Source organism: Galeopterus variegatus, unplaced genomic scaffold, assembly GCF_000696425.1.
Source record: "Galeopterus variegatus unplaced genomic scaffold, G_variegatus-3.0.2 Scaffold9425, whole genome shotgun sequence".
NCBI classification, from domain to species: Eukaryota; Metazoa; Chordata; class Mammalia; order Dermoptera; family Cynocephalidae; genus Galeopterus; species Galeopterus variegatus.
In genome coordinates this window covers 19,855-33,427 of record NW_007735536.1, presented here as the reverse complement: position 1 = coordinate 33,427, position 13,573 = coordinate 19,855, and the positions used below count along the sequence as shown (strand labels likewise).

Genomic DNA, 13,573 nt, shown 5'->3' with positions numbered 1-13,573 from the left:
AAAAGAAACAGCAAATTAAAAGTAGGCAGAGAAAACAAAATCAAAAGCAAAACACACACACACACACACAAAAAAAAAAAAAAAAGAGAGAGAGAACATAGGAGGTCTAGATGTCAAATCTATAGTTGTGGTCTCTTAATTTGGTGCTAAGAAAAACAAACTTGGACAGTCTGAATGATCCCTATGATGGCTATTGATTTAAAAATGTGCATGAGAAAAAGTGATGTAGCTGGCTTTGAAAACTTGGCATGCCTAAATGTGTAAAAATCCCATTCCATTTTCCATTTCTTATTAATCTCCTGAGAGCAAGTAAAATCTTTTAAAACCTGTCAGAAAATTTCAGAAGTTTGGACCAACATTTTAGGTGGTAGCAACTATTTTGGTGGTGGTTAATTAGTCCTCCTATGCCCACCATTTAGAATATTTAATTTTACTCTTGAAAGATTTTTAGAAACAGCAAGAGAAAACAGCCCAATCATTTATAGACATTCATAAGTAACCCTAAATGAAGCCAACATCAAAGTGTTCACAAAAATTTTAACCTTGGGGTGTAGATCAAATAAAATATTAAATTAGGCATGCAGAATCCAAAAGTGAATTCACCAGAAAAGAATACCACACAGAATATAAATTCTGTAGAAAACCAGAGCACTCAAACCCCAAACACTTGTCTTTACACCATAAAGGACTTGCCAGAAAAGACAAAAAGTCTTTTATCTTCCTAGGAGGGATGTAAGGCCTTTTGTTTAAGGTGGATTTATAACCCAAACAATTCCCAAATAAAATCGAAAACCTCTATGAAAAAGGTAGGCTCAGCCTGAGAGAAGATTCACTAAAACAGAACAAGGTTAACGGTGGAAGTGGAAAGCTCAAAGGGCTCAAGAGAGTCGTGCACATTGATTCTAAGAATCGCCAGTTTCCTCTGAAGGTAATCTTTACTTCAGATCCTGCTTCTGAGCATCATTTATGTCGACCTAAATAAGAAACAGAGAGAGGCTCTCTAAAAAATAATATTGAGTTTAATTGGGAATAAACATTGCAATGAGAATACATGTGCCATAGTGAACTACATGCACATTCAGTGAAGTAAAGGAAGACAGGGTTTTAAAGGAAAAGCGATAGATGATTACATAATTGTTTTGGGAGCATTATTCTCGGCTACAAGAATCGATAACAAGGGTGATGGCAGTCTGAAGTTGTGTTACCGAACCCAAGTCTAGCTGTCTTAAAAAAGACTCAAAAGCCAAATGCTGGTGAAAAGGAAAGGCAGCTTTATTCAGCTGAGGAGAAGGTAGGTTAATCACCTCAAAAGCTCAGTTTCACTGAGGGTTTTTTTTGTGTGTGTGTGTGTTTATTCTCTTCACCATCTCTAACTTCTGGTTTTAATCTTTTTTCCTTCTTTGACACAAAGTTTTTAGTTACTCTGGAAAAGAAACCAAATGATTTTTCTTTGGGTTTTTAATATAAATGATCTATAGATATTTAAAATATACATTTACTAGTTAGTTACAGTGTTCAAATCACAAGACATATGATAAGTAATTAACGTGATGATAACTCTCAGCAACTATCTGGATATAAATGTGGAGAATTATTTGATTATTTTATATATAAATACTGTTTAAAGAGAACTGGATTGTTCCATTTATATATATTTATTTATTTATATTGTAAAAACAATTCTTAAAAATGGATTAGAAAAATCTAAGCAGAAATTTGGTGAAGGACATGAGCAGATAAGTCGCACACCCCAAAGAAATGCATAGTGGCTAATAAGTATATTCTAAGATCTGCAGAAGGGGGAGTGGCTGGCCCTTGGCCCCATCTCAGGACCCCCAGGTGTCTTGGCTAGCTCTGTCACTTGCCTGGATGTGAGTGGGGGCATGGCCAGGGCCCTTGGCCCTGTTCAGTGAGGGGTTTTATGGGGTAAGAAGCATGGAAGTGAGAAGCAGGAGGAAAGGGAATGTAAGCTGTGGGAGCTCCATGCAGTGAACCAGGTGGGGTTTCCCCAAGGCTTCATCTGGTTTCTGTTCTTGTCTTTGATGTTATCTTAGGGTTCTGCAGGATTTTGATTTGCTCTGGGGTGGAATCAGCTTCTTTGCAAAGTCACCACGTAGCTTTGATGGGCTCTGGCTGGTGTTGGAATTCTGCAAGTCTCAAGGAAGAATTGTTAGTTTTGTGAGATACTGATTAGCTTTCAACAGCCCTGTTTTTCTACTTAGCATGCAACATAAGAAAGTCAGGGGATGGGAGATAAAGAAAGAAGGAAAACCTGCGTATTTAAAAAATCTTCTCACAGTCCAGGTGGTTTTAGGTCCCAACATGGCTTCCATCCTGCTCACTCCAATAACTGGACAGACAGCTGCTAGGTAGATGTTTTTGCAGAAGTATTTTTTATTAAGGTTGAAATAGTTGCAACTATGCAAAGTTGTGGTGTTGCGGTCCTTTGTGATAGTTCTTGTTATTCGGCATAAATGCATGAGAACCCTTCCCTTTAGGGTCTTCTCTGGTTCTTTTTGTCAGGATTTTTTCTTCCTTTTTTAAAAAAAACCCAAAATGACACCATTTTGATTCTGACGACTTTCACAGGAGTGACAAACTTCATTCATTCCTGTTCCATCTGCACCCATGGCCAATGAGGAACATGGGCTTCTCTTTCTTTCAGACTTTCCAGGTGGAACTACCTGGTGGCCCAGAGTTTTGTATTTGCCATTGAGGAGATCAACAGGGATGCCCACCTGCTGCCCAACCTCACACTGGGCTTCTCCATCCGGAATTCTTGGGACTGTGTGCACGGAGCCCTCCATGAGATGATGGGCTTTCTCACAGGGCAAGAGGAGCCGATTCCGAACTACACGTGTCAGCTCAGCATTCCCCGCGTTGCGCTGGTTGGAGACACTCGGTCAGTCTTGTCTGTTGCTATGGCCAGGCTTCTGGGGCTCTATAAATTTCCCCAGGTGAGTTACTTCAAAGCTTTTGCTCTTTGCTAACAGTAATGATGGTAAGGACGACAATGAAAATGGTATTGAGACACTGCTGTCGTGAGGCCAAGTTTTCAGCTAATGTTCTTCAAGCCTGATGCAATTCTCCTCACCATAAACTTGTTTTGAGAGAACAATAAACCCCCCTACATTGATGAAAATCTGAGATTTAGAGAAAAATCAATGATGGGTCCAAGATCACAGCTGGGAGGTACTGAAGCTAGGATTTCACTCCAGGAAATAGGGCTCATCCCACCAGTTTAACCTCCATCCTGATGGTGTTTCCTAAATTTCAGGCCCTCAGTACCATTCACACAATGGTAGTCATATGCAAGGGCTGCCTCTCCCCCAATTCATATTTTTAATAGGTTAACTGAGAGGTAATTTGCATAGCATACAATTAACCCATTTAAGGCAAGCAATGTTGTGACTTTAGTGTGTTAAAAGTGGTGCGATTATCACCGTGATCAATTTAAGAACATTTTTATCACTCCACTTAGAAACTTCAAACCCATTAGCAGTCACTTTCCATCACCATCATCCTCTGGCAGCCACTAATCCATGTTCTGTTCACGGATTTGCTTTTTCTGGACATTTTGTAGTGGAAGCATGTGCTACATGGTCTTTGTGACTGGCCTCATTCACCAAGCATAATGCTTTCAAGATTTGTCCACATTGTCCAATGTATCAGTGCTCATTTCTTTTTATTGATGATTAATATATCATCATATGAACAGACCACATTTTGCTTATTTTTAATCAGCTCATGACCATATGAACTGTTTCATTTTTACGGCTTTTGTGAATAGTGCTATTACGACCATTCATGTATAGATTTTTGTGTATATATGTGTTTTTAATTATCTTGGGTATATTAGTGAAATTGTTGGATCAAAAGTTTACTCTCTGTTATCTATTTGAGGATATGCTAGAATGTTTTCTAAAGAGGCTGCACCATTATACATTCCTACCAGCATTATAAGAAAATTTCAGTTTAAATTCACTCATCTTAGACTGTGAAACCTATAAATTTGAGTGAACTCCTATCTCCTTAAACTCCTTAAGTTTGCTAAGTTCTGGCCTGCCAGTAGGAAGCATTTTCTTTAATTTTGAAGTTGGGACCCCTTTTAAGTCATAGAACAGTTTGAAGAGGCATTTTGGGGGATGGCTTTGTGAGTGTTTTTGCTAGAGAGGAAGCCCAATCCTTGCTGCTTCTTGGCGTGCTTGTTGTGGTAAGATTTATTCTCGAATGTGACACTTCAGTAATGGGCTTGATTGCACAATTAGTTTAGTTCTATCCTGAGAAAAAAGAGAGCTGATTTTTGTAAAATATCTTCTAATATCCATATTGTTGCTACAGGTATTTTTAGCATCAAATGATCAAACCGGGCTGGTTTGTCAAAAAATTTATCATGATTATCTCAACCTGAATTCTTACTCAAATCCTTCTGCACTAGTTTTCTTTAAAAAGAGGGTTTTCCCTTTTCTTTTAAAGTTGAGCACATTTAAAGGATTAGAAACTCCATTATTAAAAGAAACTTTTGTTTATCCATATATGTAGCACTGCCAGATAAAATACATCACCCTTAGTTAAATTTTCATTTCAGTTGAACAACAAATAATTTTTTTGTACAAGTTTGTTTCAAATATTGCCTGGGGTATACAGGTAATAAAGTAAAATATGATTTACTGTTTACCTGAAAATTAAATTTAACTGGGTATCCTGTATTTTTATTTGTGAAATCTGGAAGCCCTACTTATATGAAAGTGAATCAGCATTATCCATCTATAAACCAGTTAGGCCAAAGTACCTTTACATTAAGACAGTATAACCTTCATATAATCTATTTCATTACTACCTTCTGATCGTAGAAGAATGTTTTGCACTCACACAAGGAGGGTTGAAGACTTTTACCCATTACAGACATCTGCAGACTGAGCAGCTTCATTCTGTACTTTAGCCATGGGTCAAAGGCAAACACAGTCACAAAACCCTGTTGGCCCACATCTTGAGGGGTTTTTCTTTCTTGCAGGGCACACGGAGTAATCTCTTTATTGACAAATCAACAAAGCAGCAAAAATTGACAAACCAGATTTCCTGTCATCTCTCACCCACAAAGCACAAGTTCCCATCATATACACCACAAGAATCACAAAATGGTCAGGCCACATGAGCAGGTTCCAAAGCATTGCCACCACCGATAAAAAATAACCTATCAGCTCTGTGCAAACCAGAACTAGAATCAGAACCTAGTCTGACTAAGAAACAGAAACATAAAACACAGTATGAGGGGCCCTGAAAACAGGTAAACGGAAAGGAACAAAGTTCAACTGCTTCTTTGCCACCACCGATAAAAAATAACCTATCAGCTCTGTGCAAACCAGAACTAGAATCAGAACCCAGTCTGACTAAGAAACAGAAACATAAAACACAGTATGAGGGGCCCTGAAAACAGGTAAACGAAAGGAACAAAGTTCAACTGCTTCCTGGGTTTCATTCCAGAAGCCACAAAAGGGACGTGTCTGGGCTTAACCAGCCAGTGAGAAGCACAGGAGCAGGTGAGCCCACCTGGACATCTTGGTGGAACCTCCATAACTCCCAGAGCATAGTTTTCAAAAACTATCACACAAACTCTCCTACAATGAGGGACTAAATATGCACAGATTTATCTAACTCGCGAATGAGGAACAAAAGGATGGTGGAGATGGTTCAAGTGTCGGTATTTTTCAAGTGTTATATAATGATTCCATGGTGGGCTAGGCCCTCACCACTCAGAAGTATAGACTGAGAATCATATCAGCTGGGAGACTGTTAGAAATGCAGACTCTGGACCACCACTCTGGACCTTTCGAATCAGCACCTACACCTTAACAGGGTCCCACTTTAACACTGGAGACACTCTGGGCTAGGCCATCTAACAGCAGCTGCTAATGTTTTATGAGAGATGTTTGTGTCCAGGGCTCTGATTTAACTAGGATGACCAGCTATCCCCATTTGCCCAGGACTGAGGGTGTTTATAAGATGCAGGACTTTTAGCAACAAAACTGGGAAATACAGCCGGGGAAATCTGGGAGGAGCTGGTCACCATCACTCTGTTCTTACTGTGCCTGCCTTTTCTCCTGTAAACCTGAAGATTAATCATGGCTGAGCTTTTGGTTTTCAGCCCCTCTCCTGACCCCTTCTCACACAGGTCAGTTACTCATCCACTCTGGCCAGCCTCAGTGACAAGACCCAATTTCCATCCTTCCTTCGGACCCTGTCCAGTGACGTTATGTTCTCCCATGCAATTGCCCAGCTGGTGATCCACTTCCGCTGGTCCTGGGTGAACATTCTGGCACAGGACGATGACTTTGGGCAGCAGGGCAGCTCTCTGGTGACCCAGGAGTTAACCCAGGCTGGCATCTGCATCGAGTTCCACCTCTACGTTCCCTTCAGACAGTCCTTGGAGAAGATCAACTCCATCGTCCAGAAGATGGAGAGCTGCACTGCTACTGTTGTTCTGGTTTTCCTGAGCAACTTGAATTTCCAGCTCGTCCTGCAGGGTTTGCTGGGCCGTGGTGTCTTTGGCAAGGTCTGGGCCAGTCAAAGCACTTTGCACACAGCGCTTGCTCTGACCATGCCAGGCATCTCCCAGGTCCTACAGAGCACATTCAGCCTTCTGCAGCACAGCATCCAGGTCCCCGGCTTTCCCGAGTTCCTTGCTCACCTGCACCCCACCTGGACCCCAGAAGACCCATTTATAGAAAGGTTCTGGGAGAGCACCTTTGGATGCACATGGCCACACAGGAACCTGGAATCAGCAGGGAACAGCACAGTGTCAGGGAAGGTTCAGTTCTGCTCAGGGAATGAGAGTCTGAGAGGCCAGGTGTATCCCTTCCAGGAAAAAAAACAAAAAAGAAAAAAAAAAAAAAAAAAGAAGTGTCATTCTTTTATTTGCAATTAAATTTAACTAGGCCTTTTATATTATATCTGGAAACTCTTCTACTATGTGCCAGGTGCTACTCTAAGGACTGAGGATACATATGATTGTGGACAGGGTGGACAATGGTGTTTGCTGACTTTTTAGAAGGTGGAGACAGATGAACAAGTACATGAATAGGGCTATGTCATGTTGTGTTCTGTAAAGAAGACTTAGAATGAATGAAGTGGTGGGGAGGGAGTGAAGAGAATGAAAAGGTCAGGGAAATTCTCTTTGCAGAGATACCTGAGCTTCATCCAGGAAGATCAGGATCCAGCCATGGGAAGAGTGACAGTATTGTGGGTGGCATGCACAGAACATGCAAAAATCCTAGGATGGGAATGAGCAAAAAAAGCTACGTGGTTGAAGCAGAGCAAGTGTGGGAGGCTGGGTTAAGGGATCATGCTGTGATCAGGTGGGCATGGGCCAGTCTGTGTAGGTCATGCCAACGTTTGGACCCCACTCAGAGTGTAATGGGAAGGCTGGAGATGGGAGTCCACAGCCAGAGAGTCCCTGAAGCCAGGGCCCCATTGTGACTTCTGTTCTTTCCTTCCCCATTGGAAAAATATTACAAATTCCTTTTTATAAGAACCTTGGCATAAAGATAAATATAATCAGGGCTGGGTTCATGATTATGTATGCACTATTACTTCGTTATTTATTTATTTATTCTTATTTTACAGAAGTCAGAATTATAAAATTTTCATGAGCCCTCAGAAATATCATGGGCCTTGTGCCTTCTGTGTTGGCCCTGCGTTGAGAATGATCTACTTATTGCAGTAGTCATTGTCCTCAGTCCTTTAGGACAGACCTCAGGGAATGGTCCCTGTCAATCAACAGTGTCACCCTTCCTTCCCCCACAGCTTCTTCATTCCCTCAGGAATGTGCAATTCAAGACCCCTGATAGGAGAGAGATCAAGTTTGATGTCAATGGAGATTTAGTGACAGAGTTTGACATTCTTTATGGGCAGAAGACCACCGAGGGACTATTTCACTTTTTCCACATAGGAAAAATTCACCCAAGGGCCTCTCTAAAGGACAGAATGACAGTCCACTTGATGAAGGAGGAGCTCCAGGTGAGTTGCCTGGGTGTATGGATGACCCGTCCTGGTGTACTAGAATCAGAGGGAAACTCAAAGGCTAATGATCCAATCTTTATTTGATGCGTGATGTATATGTAGTTCTAAATTGGGCCAATCATAACTTAACTATGCTGTTTATCCACGGTAGATCCTTATTTGAGGGTGGAAAGTCATTTACTCATCATCTAAAAATGAAAATATCAGAGCCACAGAAGTCAAGTTAGATTCTGCATCAGGAGTATTCTTCTAGAATATATATATATATTTTATCTTGTCTGTATAGAGAAATCTGCTCAGTGAAGAGGCTAACAGTTTACCTGGGAAGACAGCAATATACTTCACCAAACATGTTCCCATTAAGCATCTGGGAGGCGAGCAAAACAGGTGTTCTCTTTTTATTTATTCACAAATCGAGTTGTTGTCTTGGGACAAGAGTGTGTAGATGTTCACTCTGGTCTGTAGAAAAGCCCTGGCCCTCTGGCCACAATACGTGGACGTGTAACCCCCACCACTGCCCCCTCACCTTCATTTGTTTTGGGAGGCACCTCCAGTCAGTATCGCTTTAAGGTTTTTCAAGTAGGAGTCAGACTCCCATCTCTGAACCTCTCAAACCCAGGGAACACAGGATAAGCATTCAAAACATTCTCTAGAAGTCCCTTTCAACTGGCTTGAGCTAGGGAGGGCCTTATGCTCCCTTTGGAGCTTCCAGACTTCCAGTTTGCCACATGTCTCCCAAACACATACTCATCCCTACCTCTCTCCTCATAACCCTTGCCTGGAGGTGATAGATGGGATGAAGGAGGCAGACCCATCCCTTTGCAGGATCTGTGTAAGTGGGAGGGCCACTGCCTACACAATGCAAGTTTGTGTGCATGGGGGGAGGCCCAGCACCTACAATTCTTGATGAAGGATTCTCAAAGACACTGGAAAAGTGCCACTTCACACTGCATTACTAAGATTTCCCTCCATCAGTCAGGTGAAGCAGGTGGAGCTCCTTCTGAGGGTTTACCTTTTTTGTTTTATTTGTGGTGCCTCTCTATTTTCATTTTTTAAATGTAATCTGAATAATTTTTCCCCTGAAAGGAGCCTCTCATCTTGTAGGTGGTAAGGACACTGGACTGCTTCTCTGGGATGGTTCAGGGCAGGACCTATGCCCTGTGTTTCTGGATTTGTCACTGACAACACCCGTGCTCATCCATCCTCAGGTCCCCAGCTCTGTCTGCAGCAGGAGCTGTGCTCCAGGATTTAGCCAGATCCCCCGACAGGGATTCCCCCACTGTTGTTTCGAGTGCAGCTCCTGCCCTGAAGGACAGTTTGCAGACCAAAAAGGTGAGAGCTTCTAGGCTGAATCTCAAGAGGCCATTAAGGCACCTCTAGCCTCTCAACTTTTCAATCCAGTGAGTTGTTGCCCAACCTCTGCCTTCTGTGAACTTTGGACATGGGACTGCTGGCCAGAAGATCCTCTTAAAATTATTTTTAGGTGAAGGTTTTATTTAACTATATCATACAAATCCATAAATCATAATTGTGCAGCTTAACAGATTCTCACCTAGGGAACACTCTGAATCCCTGTCCCTCCAATCAAGAAACAGATCATTACCTGTCCCCAGAAGACCCTCCTTCTTTCCTGGTTATTTCCCAATCTGAAAACTGCAATCCTAACTGCTATTGGCCTCAAAAGGTTCAACAGATTCTCACCTAGGGAACACTCTGAATCCCTGTCCCTCCAATCAAGAAACAGATCATTGCCTGTCCCCAGAAGACCCTCCTTCTTTCCTGGTTATTTCCCCATCTGAAAACTGCAATCCTAACTGCTATTGGCCTCAAAAGGTTTTGCCAGTTTTTAAGCCTCTTGTAAGTGGAATAACGTAAGTGTTTTTATGTACCTCACTTTTTTCTCCACTTTGTGTTTGTGAGATTCGTCATTGTGTGGTTGTGTGTAGTTGTAGCTTTCTCATTCCCATGCCTGGTAGGATCCCACTGTGTAGAAATGTCATAGCTTCTTTATCCATTCCAACAGGGATGTGGAATATGAGAAGTTTCCTGATCATGAGGTGTTAGTAGTAGTGTTGTTGTGGCTTCAGGGTACAGATGGGCAAATTTCTGTTGGTTGTAGCATTGCTGGGGCACAGGTAATCATTCTGGGGCATTACTCTCTTTATGTCATCCTCAGCAGTCATAGAGTTGTTGGCTCTTTTTATTTTAACCATTCTGTTGGGGATGTGGTGCTAACCCATTGTGGTTCAGAGCAGTAATTTTAAATAATCCCCAAAGGAAGTGTGGTAGAATTGGTAAAAACAGCTGTATTACTTTGCTAGGGTTGTGTATTAGTCCATTTTTGTGTTGTTATAACAGAAAACCTGAGACTGGGTAACTTATAAAGAACAGAGGTTTATTTGGCTTACAATTCTAGGACAGCTGCATCTGGTGCAGGCCTCAGGCTGCTTGTACTCATGACAGAAAGTGGCAGGCAGCTGGTGGGTACAAGCAGATCACATGGCGAGAGGGAGGGGGAGGGGGAGGGACAGAGGGAGAGGGAGAGAGAGAGAGAGAGAGGGAGAGAGAGAGGAGCTAGGGTCTTTTTAAACAACTGGCTCTCATGGGAGCTAATAAATTGAGAACTCACTCATTACCCCCCACCCCCCAGGGAGAGCATTAATCCATTCCTGAGGGATCTGCCCCCATAACACAAATTGCTCCCAACATTGCCAGGTTGGGGATCAGATTTTGACATGAGCTTTGGTGGGGACGACACATCCAAACTCTTATCAGGTTGCTATAACAAAATATTACAGACTGAGTGGCATAAGTAACAAATTTATTTTCTCAGAGTTCTCTGCAGGCTAGAAGTCTTAAGACCAAGGCACTGGCAGGTTTGATTTATTTGAGGCCTCACTTCTTGGCTTACAGATGGCTGCCTTCTCTCTATGTCCTCTCATATCTTTCCTCTGTGTTTATCCGTGACCTAATTTCCTCCTTTTGTAAGGATATCAGTTATATAGGATTAATGACTTCATTTAACCTTAATTACCTCATCTCTAATTTACCTATCTCCAAATACAGTACAATCACATACTGAGGTACTGGGGATTGGGTCTTCAACATATAAATTTTAGGAAAATCCAACTCAGCCTACAACAATTGCTAATAAGAACAGCTTCTGCTACTTATGTAAAAAAAAAAAAAAAAAATTAACCATTACAGAAAACCAGATGCCAGTCCCCGGTGTGGGCACGACACCGAGGGTTGCGATCCCGTTACTGGTCAGTAAAAAAGACAAAAAGGAAAAAAAAAAAAAAAAATTAACCATTACAGAAAACCAGATAAAACCATGTTTATATTGTGGGCACATTTCCTTGTGCCTCAGGCTCTCATGTGGCTTACCCCAGTATGGGTGACTAAAAATAATTCACAAATACTTTAATATATATTGTACTAGTCTGTTTTGTGTTGCTATAACAAAAATACCTGAGACTGGGTAATTTATAAGGAAAAGAGGTTTATTTGGCTTATGATTCTGGAACAGCTGCATCTGACATAGGCCTCAGGCTGCTTCTACTCATGGCGGAAAGTGGCAGCAGCTGGTGGGTACAAGCAGATCACATGGTGAGAGGAAGCAAAAGAGAGAGAGGAGGTGCCAGGATCTTCTTAAACAACCAGCTCTCATGGGAACTAATAGAGCGAGAACTCACTCATTACTCTCCCCTCCGCCACGGAGAGCATTAATCCATTCATGAGGGATCCACCCCCACGACCCAATCAGTTTCCAACACTGCCACATTGGGGATCAAATTTTCACATGAGTTTTGGAGGGGACAACACGTCAAAACTCCATCATATATGAACTGCTTGTGAGAGCACGTGGCCCATAGGGAGTCTCCCTCCAAATAGCTGATGTCATTACTATTAAGTTATATATGTGAGGTCTGTGTCTCCTGCAGACGTGAAGAGATGTCTTCTGTGCCCTGAGGAGCAGTACTCGAGTCCTACCAGAGACTACTGCCTGCCTAGGACGGAGACCTTCCTGGCCTTTGATGAGCCCCTGGGACTCACCCTAGCCTCTGTGGCGCTTACACTGGCCATTGTGGCCCTGCTGGTTATTGGGGTGTTCCTGAAGCACAGGGACACACCTGTGGTCAGAGCCAACAACAGAGCTCTCAGCTACATCCTTCTTGCCTCACTGACCCTCTGTGCCCTTTGTCCTTTGCTCTTCCTCGGTCGTCCCACTGCTGCCACCTGCCTTCTCCGCCAAACTACCTTTGCTGTCGTGTTCACTATGGCTATCTCCTCCATCCTGGCCAAGACCCTCACAGTCGTCCTGGCCTTCAGGGTCACCAGGCCAGGAGACAGGGTCCGGGTGTGTCTGCGACCTGGTGCCTCCACCTCGGTAGTCCTTGTTGCTTCCTTCATGCAGATTGTTCTCTGTGGGGTCTGGCTGGGCATCTCCCCTCCATTCCCAGACAGGGATATGTCCTCCAAGCCCCACCACATTGTCATCTATTGCCAGGAAGGTTCCGGTGTTGCTTTCTACTGCATGCTGAGCTATCTGGGCCTCCTGGCTGTGGGCACTTTCTCCGTGGCCTTCCTGGCAAGGGGTTTGCCTGATGCCTTCAATGAGACCAAGTTCCTTACCTTCAGCATGCTGCTATTCTGCTGTGTCTGGACAGCCTTTCTGCCCCTGTACCACAGTGCACGGGGCAAGTCCACTGTGGCTGTGGAGATCTTCTCTATCCTGGCCTCTACTGCAGGGCTGCTCGGTGGTATCTTTTTTCCCAAGTGCTACATCATCCTTCTGAAGCCAGAGCGAAATGCCCCAGCCTGGTTAAGGCAACGACATCAAACTCATCTGGAAAGGCAGAGCAAGGAGCTCCGGAGCAGCCATGTCCCCAGGGCCCCACAAACCTCATGAACCCATCTTTGCTGAAGACATAAGGGCCACGAGATTTTGGCTTTTTTCCTGTGCAGATTAAAGGAGACGTAAAAGACAGACCAAGAGAGGGCCAAGCACATAAAGCAAAATGCTGATGACTTTTGGATCAAGTGGGGGACATATGGATGGTTACTGACTCTTCTTGTATGTGTTATTGAAAATTTTCAGAATTAAAAAAGCTTAAAAAAGTCAATAAGGTGATGATGATGATGATGATGATGATGATGATGATACGAATAACAAGTGTTGGTTAGGATGTGGAAAATGGAAACTTTTATATACTGCTGGAGGGAATGGGAAATGGAAAATAGTCTTGTAGTTACTCGAAATGTTAAACAGAGTTACCATACAACCTAGCAATTCTATTGCTAGATATCTACTCAATAGAAGTGGACATATGTTCATGAAAAAACTTGTTCACAAATGTTCAGAGCAGCATTATTTATAATACCCTGAAAGTGAAACAACCCCAATGTTTATCAACTGATGATGAATGGATAAACAAAATGTAGCATGTCCATAAAATGGGATCTTATTTGGCAATAAAAGAAATGAAAGACTGATACATGCTACAACATGGATGAACCTTAAAAACATTATGCTGCGTAAAAGAAGCCAGAC

General features: G+C 42.7%; 1 protein-coding gene across 1 annotated transcript in view; it reads left to right on the top strand.

The window, feature by feature from the left end:
* The window catches only part of LOC103609285 (extracellular calcium-sensing receptor-like), a 19,671-nt gene extending 6,740 nt beyond the window's left edge, over positions 1-12,931 (top strand). The window contains exons 3-8 of the mRNA XM_008593633.1: positions 2,666-2,957; positions 6,173-6,868; positions 7,804-8,016; positions 8,578-8,598; positions 9,228-9,351; positions 11,964-12,931. Of these exons, the coding sequence (XP_008591855.1) occupies positions 2,666-2,957; positions 6,173-6,868; positions 7,804-8,016; positions 8,578-8,598; positions 9,228-9,351; positions 11,964-12,931 (2,314 nt within the window). The remainder of the gene's footprint in view (positions 1-2,665; positions 2,958-6,172; positions 6,869-7,803; positions 8,017-8,577; positions 8,599-9,227; positions 9,352-11,963) is intronic.
* The last annotated feature ends 642 nt before the right edge of the window (positions 12,932-13,573 follow it).